The sequence below is a fragment of the Prinia subflava genome, chromosome 16, assembly GCF_021018805.1.
Source record: "Prinia subflava isolate CZ2003 ecotype Zambia chromosome 16, Cam_Psub_1.2, whole genome shotgun sequence".
In the NCBI taxonomy this organism is placed as follows: domain Eukaryota; kingdom Metazoa; phylum Chordata; class Aves; order Passeriformes; family Cisticolidae; genus Prinia; species Prinia subflava.
In genome coordinates, this window is record NC_086262.1 from 15,806,797 (window position 1) to 15,819,119 (window position 12,323).

At 49.3% G+C, this 12,323-nt stretch overlaps 1 protein-coding gene across 1 annotated transcript; it reads left to right on the forward strand.

Annotated features, from left to right (window-relative positions):
* Positions 1 to 538: 538 nt before the first annotated feature.
* BOD1 (biorientation of chromosomes in cell division 1) lies at positions 539 to 5,877 on the forward strand. Its single transcript, XM_063413668.1, has 4 exons — positions 539 to 763; positions 1,831 to 1,955; positions 3,657 to 3,857; positions 5,031 to 5,877. The coding sequence occupies exons 1-3, from the start codon at positions 560 to 562 to the stop codon at positions 3,853 to 3,855; spliced, it is 528 nt and encodes a 175-aa protein (XP_063269738.1). The 5' UTR covers positions 539 to 559; the 3' UTR covers positions 3,856 to 3,857; positions 5,031 to 5,877.
* The last annotated feature ends 6,446 nt before the right edge of the window (positions 5,878 to 12,323 follow it).

Below are 12,323 nucleotides of genomic sequence, written 5' to 3' on the forward strand. Positions count from 1 at the left end.
ATCACTGCACACACAGCCTTTGCTGGGGGCAGTCGGGTCTCAGGATCCCAACAGAAATACAGCACGAGTCCACACAAATTAATGGGTTTTTTGCAATTCACATTCTCTCTGCGCTCACTACGGCACAGGAGAACACACGCCCAAGTCACAGCCTCGCAGTTATCATGGGCGGGGGATCCTTGAGCATCCAGCCTGGAGCATCCGGGCGATGCTGAGGAATCCCCGGGCCCTCTGCCCGGCTGACCCCGCTCCGGGGGGACACGGGGAGCCCTGTGACCTCTCCTGCCGGGTGATCCCAGCACCGCCATCCCCGCACAGCCGCCGGTGGATGCGGGACGGGCCTCACTGTCCCGTGAACTACAACTCCCAAGGCGCACCGCGACAGCACCGCGCCCGCCTTTCCGCTGCTGTGCGGGGCCGCGCCGCGATGCACGCTGGGAGCTGTAGTTCCCAGAACCCGCCGAGCGGACCGCACCGCCCTTGAGGAGAACTCGCCTCCCCGTGATGCAGCGCGACGCGGTGACACCATCGGCGCGCGCGGGCGCGGAGGCCGCGGGCCATGTCGGAGAGCGGCGGCGGCGGCGGGGCCGCGGCGGGCGGGGGCGGCGGCGGCGGCGCGGGGGCCGCGGGGCCCGGGCCCACCGACCCCGCCTCGCTGCCGCCCGGGGACCCGCAGCTCATCGCCATCATCGTGGAGCAGCTCAAGAGCCGCGGCCTCTTCGACGGCTTCCGCCGCGACTGCCTGGCCGACGTGGACACCAAGGTACCGGGGCCGGGCCCCGAGCGCAGGCCCTCCCCAGCCCTGGGGCTGCTCCCGGGAGATCTTTGGAGCCACATCCACACCCCGGGCACGAACGGGCAGAGAACAAGCTCAGCTTTTCATTTCTCAGCCCAGGCGTTCCTGAGAAAACGCCTTCCCGGAGGAGCAGTGATGCTCTCAACCCTTACTTCAAAATTTCCCGTATTCTCAAACATCCCTGTATTCTCAAACCAAACCTTTAACCTTTGTTTCTAGACTAGATGTTCTCAGACTGTTGTTTGACATTAATTTTTGTCTCAGCCACAACAAACTCCACATCATTTGGTGCCAGTATTGAAGTTGAGCTGTCAGTGTCAAGTTGGATCGTTCGCAGTCACTCTGTCAAAATTCAACACTTTTGTTGAATTTTGCTTTCCCAAAGTTTTATGCTTCCAGCGAGAGCCCTGCGCTGGGATCTGCTGTCCTCAAACAGGGCCAGCACCCAGGACAGACACATCAAACTCTGCAATATCCCTGTTTCCCTCTTGTCCTCCCCTTGCATCCAGGATGTGGATGGTCCGAGTATTTATTTGTATGGAGTTGTTAGTAAAGTTCCTATTCAGTGGAATTACTTTGCCTCTGATAAAACTCAAATAATTACAGCTATCTTTAAAATTACAGTTTTATATTTTTAGTCTTATCTTCTCTGCTAGTGCCACAGAAGCAAATAATTCAAGTTCTTGTTTGGTGACAGTATTGCTCAGCCACTTTCCTAGGAATTCTGGCGTGGAGGGTTTCCAGACAACAAGAACTCTGCTTTAACAACCTCTGTCTGCACAGTTTGCATTTCACTACAGTTTCAGCCCCAATCTATCCAGCTGTTTGAGTTATTACAACACTGAGTGTTCTGTGCCATTTCCAGTTGTGTTCTGAGGGAAAACAGGATTATCTTTGTTCAGAGAGTGAAAGGAGAGAAGCACAGACAGCAGAGCAGTCTGTGTGTGACAATAGCTGCACTGTGAAGGGCTCTGGCAGGGGGTTGTTTGGAGGTATTTGAGCTGCTGAGCCGGATTTATTTTTATTTTTTTTAGCCAGCCTATCAGAACCTGAGGCAGAAAGTCGACAACTTTGTCTCGACCCACCTGGACAAGCAGGAATGGAACCCAGCCATGAACAAGAACCAGTTACGGAATGGGCTGAGGCAGAGCGTGATCCAGTAAGTGAGCAGCACAATAAAGGACATTTGACAGGCCATAAATCACCTAAATCAAGGGAGAACTGGCTGAGTTAAGTTTTTCATACTGCTTTCTGTTGTCTTCCCTGAGTTTCATTGTGGGAATGAGTGCAGTCTGAACTCTCCCCAAAATGCACATTATTGCTCTGCCTGAAACGGGTGTTTTTGAGTAATGAAATATTTATATTTGCTGTCCAAATTATTGCTGCAAAAACGGTGCCTGCTGTACTGAGCTGGATGACCCTGATCTTAACTTTCAGGAAAGAAAAGAGCCTTTAAAGACTCTGTAAAGAAAGAGTCCTGAGGCTGCCAGAGGTTTGTGTGCAGACCCCAGCCCCTGTCAGCAGCAATCTCTGCACCAGCACAGGACAGCTCCTGTCCAGCTTCACACTCTGCACTGGGGACCACCAGGATGAGCAGAGGGATGGAGCAGCTCTGCTGGGAGGAAAGGCTGGGAGAGCTGGGGTTGTTCACCTGGAGAGGAGAAGCTTTGGGGTGAGCTCAGTGTGACCTTGCAGGGCCTGAAGGAACCATCAAGATGGAGAGAGACTTTTTACAATGGCCTGCAGGGACAGGACAAAGGGGAATGCCTTCAACTGAGAGAGCAGGGTTAGATGGGATGTTAGGAATAAATCCTTCCTTGGGAGGGTGGGCAGGCCCTGGCACAGGTGCCCAGAGCAGCTGTGGCTGCCCCTGGATCCCTGGCAGTGCCCAAGGCCAGGCTGGGCAGGGCTTGGAGCAGCCTGGGACAGTGGGAGGTGTCCCTGCCATGGCTGGGGGTGGAATGGGATGAGCTTTAAGGTCCCTTTCAACCCAACCCATTCTGTGACTGACAGCTTACACTGCTTCTCAGAGCTGCTGAGTTTTTGTCAGGGAGAGGAGGACAAGGTATTGCACACAAAACGTTGTAGTGTAAAGAACAGCCCTGGTCACGGGGGTCTGAACAGTCCCTGTCACTCCTGGAGGGGCAGGGCAGAGCCCTGGGGGTGTCCAGGTGTGTGTCCTGCCCTCCCAGGCCGCTGTTCCCTGGAGGTGGCACAAGGTGCCCTGTGTCTGCACCTTCCCAGTGCCATGAACATCTCCATTTCCTGTCCCTGCCTTGCAGACATGACTTAACCCTCCAGACAGCCTGTGCCCCACAAGCCAGGACCTGACGCAGCCCCTGCAGTCACTTCAGTTCCTGCTGCTCCGTCCAGAGCCTCTGCTCACTGTGTGCTCTCTGTCTTGTTTTTATAATCCGTACCCATCTGTCTAGACTGTTACAAGGAGCAAGTGACAGTCCTGTTCCTGGGGGCAGGGCTCTTCTCCCTCCACTCAGCCAAAAAAAAGCCTGTGCTCTCACCTGCCCTCCTCCTCAGAATAGCTTATTTCTCTTCTTGTGCCAAAATGTGTTTGTTTGCTTTCTTGTTGACCTGGTTTCCACAGGAGCCCTATTAAAAGTGGCTCTTGGCCAAGGTGTCATTTAAGTACCTGGGAGAGCAGATGTGAGTTGTTAATTCTGTAGGGAGCAGGGAGAGAAATAGGTGAGTGAAACAAGTCCCTGTTAAGGATCTCCTGAGTAGGCTGCAGTTCTCACCATGTTAATGCTAATTGCAGCTGACAGGAGGGCTCTGGAGAGTTTCTGGAGGAGATTGGGGAGAGGTTTTTCAGAGGAGCTGAATGACTTCTTTGTCTTTGTTCAAGGTCAGGAATGCTGGAAGCCGGAGTGGACAGAATTATTTCTCAGGTGGTGGATCCAAAACTAAACCACATCTTCAGGCCTCAGATAGAGAGGGCGATTCATGAATTTTTGGCTGCACAAAAGAAAGAGGAAAATGTGCCAGCTCCTCCTCCAGAGCCTGAGAGTAAGGATCCTCCTGCTCCATCTCAGGATGCCTCCTAAAGGTCTGGTATCTCTGCACTTACTGCTGACATTCCTTGTGCCTCATCTCTGTATTTGTACAGATAGAGGAGGGCTTGGCAGGGGGGACACTTTGATCAGCAGCCTGTTGTCATTGTCACACAGCCCTCTGCCACCCAGCAGCTGCTAAAAATAACTGGGACTGAGACACAGGGATGATGTAAATCAGCTATCAAGGAACACTGTGCACTCTGCCAGGGCTGGGTTTGGATCAGCCCAAAAGACCTTTTATTCCAGTAAAGCATATCCAAAAAAAGAAAAGGCATATCCAGCAGCATTAACATGGAAGTGGCTGGATTACCTTCAGAACTGTATCAAATGGATTAAAAATATATATCATTTACTGAAACATGGGTGGGAATAGAGTGGGGACAAGTTTTTGTGGCTTAGCATTGAAAGTTTTAGATATCTCTGCTTCAGAACAAACACTGGAGTGTTGAATTGTCCCTGACCAAAATAGTCCTGCTGGAGTAAGGGCAAATCTCTGGAGCGAAAAACTGCTCCCTCAAAAAACTGGTTTAAATAGAGCAACCTGGATCTTCCAGCTGCAAGGACTGAGGGTGCCTTTGTGGCAGACAGGTTCATTCTGGCTTTTGTGATTAAAATAACTCCAGGGGCCTCGGGGAGCCATAACTGCTCCTCTGTCTTGGCACAAGATGTGCCCATCTCTGCTAAGGTTGCAAAGGTTGATTTGGATATCGAGGAACCACTGCCTTCCTGGGAAATTCCAATCTGCAGCTTTGCTGGGGGACTTCAAACCATGCTGCATGGAAGGAAGTTAATTGTCAGTTGTTCCATCTGCCAGGGCTTTCTGAAAGCAAAAACGCTCCTTGTAATCTACAGCTGATTTATTTAGAAGGAATAAGAACCTTCAGTGGCTGTTCTAATGCTTGGAATTATCAGAACAACCAGCATGGGGATTTAGCTTAATAGTAGAAGTTTAAGTGGCTGTAGTATCATCCTGAGTTATTTACTTGTGACTTCCAGCTTTAATGCCTTGAATTTTTGCATTTGTCTGGTTCAAGTAGTTTAAAAGTCCATTATAACCCACAGCAAAGTGCAGTTGTTAATATATCCTGATCTATCGTAATGCACTGACTTGTGAAGGTGCTTTTACATCCTCTAAAATCTCTTTTTTTTTTTTTTTTTCCTTGCAGGGAGATCCTGCTGCTGAGCAGCTGCAGTTGCAGCATGCCCTGTTAGGCTGGCAATGGATTCCTTGTTCCCTTTGGTGCAGGATTGCTGTCTGCCAAAGATGATTAACCTTTATTAGGCCTGTGGGAAATGGGCACTGAAATGGGGAAATTCAGGTGCACCTGGAGTTCTGCCTGTGGAGGGACAGCCCAAGTGTGGAGAGGTTTTTGCTGTGAACTGCAGCCTGTATTCATTAGTCATGCCTTTGGGCAAGGGGGTGGGAAGGAAAAAAGGGAGTTGTCTGCTGTCTGGAGGGAGTGGGGAAGTGGGTTGAGGTGCTACGAGGAGCACAAAGAAAGGAAGGAGGGTTTGGGGGTGGGGTGTTTTTGGAGACCAAGTAGAGCTGTCAGATTTGCTTTGCTAGAAAAGCCAGAGGAGGGGAAGCCTCGTGCTCCTCTGCTGGGCTACAGGGAGCAGCAGGAGCCAGGTCAGGTGGATCTCACTGCACTGCCTGCTTTGGGAAAGGCATTTCCTGCTCAAAACTGGAGCTGAAGCTTCAGGGTCCATAATCCAGATAAATTCTGTTGACACAGGAACATGTTTACAGTTGGCTGTGCCTATAGCTGATGTCACTCCTATTTCCCAGGGAACTCTGGGCAGCAAAGGGCACACCAGAGTAGGGGATCAGGTGGAAATTTGTCTTTTTCTGCTTGGAAGACTTTTCTTTCTCAGGTGCCTGGTGGAAGCTGCCCTATGCTTTCAGCTTGAATGCATGCAGTGTCCTCTGGATGACAGTGAAATGGAGAATGTGATAACCTGTTCTGCCAGCAAATGTCCACACATTTTTGCAATAAAACACCTCAAAAAGCATCTCTGAGGCTTGGCTTCTTCAGTATTTTTTTTCTTAAGGAGAAACTATTTAAAGAAATCCAAGAGTCCTGATAGCTGGAACCCTAAGGAAGGTGTGACCTTACACATTTTATGGGTTAATCCAGATATAACAAGCTTGGGTCGTTTCTTATAAGATGGTTTTAGTATCCTTTCCACAGAAGATGACTCAAAAAATGTAAAATATTGTGAGGATTGTGTGAGTAAAGGGTTCTTTCCTGGATGTTGGTTTGGGGGTTAAAGACTGCTCCAAATGTGTAATAAATGTTTTCCCTTAGGGCCTTAAGGGCAGCTCTTGACAGAAAAGAATTTTTTACCTCCTGGTAGGGCTCTGAACCACTTTGGAACTGAAACGCTTATTGAGGGGGAAAATTTGTTTAAGAGTTTGGAAAGAGCAAATGGAAAGGATTCTGACAGTGCTTAGGCAAATTCTGGATGACAATAGGAGTAGTCAGGGAGCAGGGACACCAGCTCAGGGTTTTTTGTAGCAAGTCAAGCTGGATTTCCCTCCTGCAGTGAGGAAGGGACCTGAACCTGCATTTCCTACCTGGCAGCAGCTTTAAAAGATGAGTGAAGGTGAATAGACTCAGCCAGGGTAGCTTTTAAAAGGCTTTTCCATTGTTCTCTGTGTTAACTCTGAGCTCTGACACTGCTGTGCCTTTGGTGGGGCTCCAGTGGCTTTGGGAACCTTCGGATCACAACAGAAGCACCTGAAGAGTTGGGGCAGCCAGTTTGGCACCACAGGCTTTGATGTTGGGGTTCTGAAGTTCTTGCTTTGGATCAGAGCCTTGGAAAGAGCCCCTGACACAATGGGACAGTGACAAAAGCCAGCAAGTCCTCACGATGAAGGACTTGTGCAGTGCCTTTGATTAAATTCTGTCAGTCACACAGCCAGAATCAGGGTTCCAGCCTTAAAGCCTCAGTGATGAAACAGAAATCTGCACACCAGAACAAAAGAACAAAGCTGTACCCACTACAGAAGTGAAATAGTCCCTGCAGGAGGATGTTGGACTAAAGCTGGGGAATGACTCAGGTTTTTCTGTGCTGGTGTTTAAACACAGCCTGGGAAGGCTGAGAGGTCTAAGAAATTCAAGGAATCAAGAAGCTGACAATGAACTGAGGTGTTTGCACAAGGATCGCTTGCAGCACTGCAGAATTTTCCTTATTTTCCCTTCTTCCCATCAAACCCTGGCCTGCAGCCACACAACAGTTCTGATCTCTCTGTTCCTCTGACAGTGTCCCAAATGCTGTCATGTCAGAAAAACTGAACAGCAGAATTCCATTGCCTTTCCCCCATTATTCCTGAAAAATGCACATGTAGTGCAAATCAAACACACAAAGCAATCCATTTTTACAAACACATATTTTAGCCCAAGATAAACTTAATTCCGAGTACTGAACAGGAGTTAAGTGATGAATAATGTGCTTATAACACATTCTTGAAGTAAAACTGATTCTTGCTTTAAATAAATAGGCATTTTCTGATGCTATTTTTTTAACTTCCCATGCAAATCTTACATAAAATAAAGGGGATGATTCCTGAGGCACTTGCTATGAAACTGTTCTGTGATAACTCCACAGATGCTTTTCAGTGAAACCTGGAGCAGGTTACCCACAGGGCCAGGCAGAAACCACAGCTGCTGCTCACCTTATCAAGGTCACAGTTCCACCTGAGTGGATTTTGGATTCCCCAAGCCCCTTTACAACTGCAAAGGAAGTTTTTGAGTGTGTCACACCGACTCAAGCAGGCTGCACCAGAAGGAGCAGAACCACACCACTGTTACCTTTGTGATCTCTAAGGTCTCTTCCAGCCCAAGCCGTTCTAAGGTTCCATAATTATATATTTGACCAGTTCTGGGTTCAAACTCAGAGAGAACTGGAGCGGTTTAACTCTTTCACAGATATTTTGTAGTTCATGCTGCAGTGAAAAACGCATTGTAGCAGTTTCCCTAAAGAGAGCTGGGTTTAATGCTAGTGAGCAGCTGGGGTCTCTGCACAACCACCGAGCGCAGGAATTCCTGCTCCTTCCCTCCCTTGCCCAGAGCAGCTGTTCGGAATTCGGCCGTAAGAGGGAGATAAACTCTTGCTTCATGTCTCAATTCCTCCCTGCAAATCCCGAGCAGATGCGGGATTCTTTCGCTGCCTGCTGAGTGAATCAGCCCAGCAAGGTGTGCACACAGCTTTCCCCAAGTGTTTCCGTGAGCTCTGACTGTGCTTGTCCAATGCAAATCACAGCAGACACTGACATTTCTCAAGAGGTTTAGCAATAGGAAAGGAATATCAGGGTTAGGGGAGAGAAGCGAACAGCCCCGGTGATCAGGGACAAAATCACAGCTTTAGGATGTGAAACTGTCAGTGCTGGCCTACCCAAATCTGTAATTCACAGGTGTGAACGAGGCTGAGGCCCCAGCTGGTTGTGCCATGAGATTGTATCAGAACCATTGCTGCAGTTCTTGCAGTTTCGTGATTCAGGTGCTGAGCCCACAACAGAGCAGAGTTGTGGGCTCAGCCTCAGGAACATGACTGGGCAGTGACCAGCCCAGTCTAGACACCATCCCAGCCATGCAGAGAAATGTGCTACCTCAGCCATCAGACTGGGATCTGCCTCCACAATCCCCTGCAGCACTGGGACAAACCAGGCAAAAGCAAAATGCAACAAGTCCAGCCCACCTGAACAGGCTGAAGACCTCGTGTGTCACCAATTCCATCTCCCTGACTCACACAATTCAGTGTCTTTTGCACCGGTGTCTTTACACCAGATCTCTGCTCTTGCAAATAAAAAGGGGAAAAAATCCCCAAAGCACTTCAGGTGTTGGCCCCACAAGGAATTCACATGAGAACAGATGGCTGCAGTTTGCTGAACTGGGGCCTTTGGGAATTCCAAACAACCTTATACATTAAATAAACCCATTTTGGAAGGGATTTCTAACAGAATTAAAAAACCACTGCCATGAGTTTCACATTTCATTGCAACTCTGCAAAAGGGAGATGAAACAATCGCAATACTGAGAACACTGACAAAATTTACATTTTCTACAAGGGGGCAGCACAACCACAGCAAAAAAAGAAAAGCCGGTGGGAACTCTTCCCCACAGCCCTCCCTGTGTGACACTGGGACATTAAACACGCCCCTCTCTGCCAGCATTCACCTCCACCAGCTCCTCCTGCCAACATTTAATCCTTCCTCCAGGTACTTCTGCCCAGCTTCTGCCATCCCAGTAAAACCAGGACTGCTGTGACCAAGAAGGAGAGCCTCGGATTTCACCAACAGCTCCTGAGCTGCTCTGCAGCACCAGCCTGAGCTCCACACCTTCACTCCCTGGCTTCTCCAACCACACTACACACGCAAGACCTTGCAAAAAGCACCCCACTAACACCAATCTTTTCTAGAAACTCCAAATAAAGTCCAGTTGAGCCTTACCTTGCTCTGGAGAGCTCTGTGCTTCTCTCCCCCCAGGCTCTGGTGCACTCTGTGTTCCCTCTGTGGCTCAGCCCCAGGGGCTCAGGGGAGCGCTTGGTCTCACCTCACCCAAGGAACACCTGAGCCATTGCCTTCCCTCCAACCCCAACCTCCTCCCAGGGAAATACAGAGCTGCTTCACCTGCAAAAAGGAATGACTGATTATCTCCAACCCCACCAGAATCTCTGTTTTCTACAGGAGAGCCTGAACACAGCCGTAATCTCGTGCAAAAATCCATCTTTCCCAAAACGGTTTGGAAAAGTGGGATTTGGCAGCTGCCAGCCCCACAGGTGACACCTGACAGTTCCCCCAGGCTGACTCTGCTCCCAAATCATCCCACCCTCTTCCTCCAGGGATGTCATGGAGGTCCGAGGGGTGGGGGCTGTCCAGCAGCCACCCTCAGTGGTTTATTTTGGGAACAGACTCCCATTTTAACCAGCGCTCGGGTACCGGGATGCGGCTCCATCTCCGGCAGATTGACAGGAGCCTTCCCAGCCCCGTGGCTGCCGGGGAGCCCCAGGGGTCCGAGGGCAGGGCAGGGGGTTGCTGTGACAACAGCACGCCCCGGTCAGCCCACCCCGAGCCCCCCTTGGCCCCCAGCCCCGGCCGCCACTGCCGACGTGCGGGGCCGCAGGAGCAGCTCCGGCAGCGCCGGGCTCTGCAAGGGGCAGGGAAACGGGAGGGAAGGAGTTGTGTCAAAAAGACAACCCGAGGCAGGATTTGAGATATGAGACTTCTGCGTTTTGGGGGGGGGTTGAGATAGAAAATCACAGTTTTCGGCTCAAACCCAAGTTCCGTCCCTGAGTCGCTGCATTTTTGCTGTTTGGCATCGCTCTCACTGCTGAGGAAAATGAGGGGCTGAAATGGGGTTGATCACCCCAAAACACAGCTCACCCACAGGCTGCAGTGCTTTTGGGTGGGATGTTTAATGTTTACCTGGTCATGAGACTCACTGGATCTGAAAAGAAGTCTTCTGTGCTTTAGGAAAACAGTCTCCTTCACACAAAAGAAAAAAAATGAAGTTTGGTGGGTAAACTTCACTGTGGTCCCTGTCAGTTAAGCCATTTGTTATAGATTTTGTAGCAAGGTAGGGTTTGCTCTCAGGGTTTCATGGGTGTGCACATCCCTCCCTGAAAGGGAGCTGCCTGTAGTGAGTTAGAGTGGGAATTTGGAAGGAAGCACGTGAAGGAAGTTCTGCCACGTGTGGCAGACCCCTCTTGATGTCCTCAGGGGCAGGGGCTGGCCAGTCTGCACCAAGGCAGGGAGCCCTTGAAGCCTGCATGGAAAAGTATAAAGAGGAAATTGATTTTTTGGTCAATGCTGCAGACACGAGAAATTCAGGGAAGCAGCCATTTGGGTGTGGGTTAGATTAAATATTAGGTTCCTTTGCACTTTGTCCATACCCACTGAACAGACACTTGAGAGAAGTGCTCGCTATCCCAAAGTCAGGGAAATCTCCAAGCTCATAATAAAGAAATGTGGTCCTGGGGAATTTCCTGACCAGGATTATTCCAGGTCTAAGGACAAATCTGGTTTCTGCTTTGATTTTTCAGTCATCTCACCATGAGAAGCATTTTTGAGATGATTTGCTGCCCTGACCACTGGTCCTAGCACATCACAGATCAAGAGATTCCATCAGTCCTCAAACTCAGCTCCTTCTGTCATTGCCTAAAAGAAAAACCTCTCCCAGCAGAAGAGTTTTACTCTGGAGGCTTCAGGATCTCTGAGAAGCAGTAGGAGAGATGACAGAGCTGCCTTTGAATCGAGCTGTGATGAATAATTTGTAATTTTGGTAGATGTAATATGTATGACATCCCTTACCTCTGTGAGAGCTTTTGACTTCTCTGCAAAGAGTGGAATCAAAGGGAAAGTAAAGAAACTGAGCTGAAGGCAGAGCTCAGGCACCAGCCTGCAGGACACCGAGGCACTGGGAGTTACTGGGAGGTGATCCATGGAGAAAAATCCAGCCAAACCAGCAGTTCAGAATTCTGCAGGCATCAACCGAGGGCAGCTGCAATGTGAGAGCCCATCCAAGAGAAATAAAGGCATGGAAATAATGTTCTTGGGGACTGGAAAAGGGCTCCAAAAGAAACGAGTTTATGAGATACTGGCTCATAATAGGAATTAAATTGCCCTCACTGAAAAGCTGATGCACAGCAAAGAATGGGTCGAAATCTTTAAGGTTTTAATCAGAAATTTAAAAAACTGGAGAGCCTTTAGAGTGTTTCAGCACAGGGCAGAGAGTCTGAATAGGCACAGATACTCTAAACAAGGTTCTGCAGGAAAAGGTTGGATGAGTAGGAGGAAGAAGAAAATGAAATTTAAACTCCAAATGCAGCAGCAGCACCTTGCCTGAGCCCCAAGAGGTGCAGGGTGGATTCTTGGGGTGTCCTGTTCTTGTGGGTCCCTTCTAACTCAGGATTTTCCACAGTTCTGTGATTCTAAGATTCCCTCTGCTCACATCCAGCACTTCCCACTCTGCAGAAAGGCACCTATTAACACTGCTCACACACTGAAGATCTGGATTTTATTCACACAAAAAATCAGAGGGCAAGCCCAAGTGACAACAAAGTTCCAGAAGATCTTAAAAGTTCTAGGAATTCTGAGCCTTTTATAAGGTGAACCAGCAAATCTGCAGGAAAAAATTGCTTTGGGATTTGCTGTTCCATCTTACTTTTCCACATTGCTCTGAGCTCTGAAGATGTTGAAGGGTTCAGCCTGCACTGCAGGCAGGGGATGCATTTGTGAAACATTCCCTGCCACTTCTGCAGAATATGGGAGTCCTCCCCATCAGCCACGCGCTCTCGTTCCCAGCACAAGATGGTAATGAGCACAAAAGAAGAACAAAAATCGAACTAATGGGACTTTAAACAACCAGAAATAAAATGATGACAGGGATTCTGACAGCTCAGTGCTTGGTAACACCTTCACCTCTCCCAGATGTCAGAGGATAAGCTATTTTTACCAA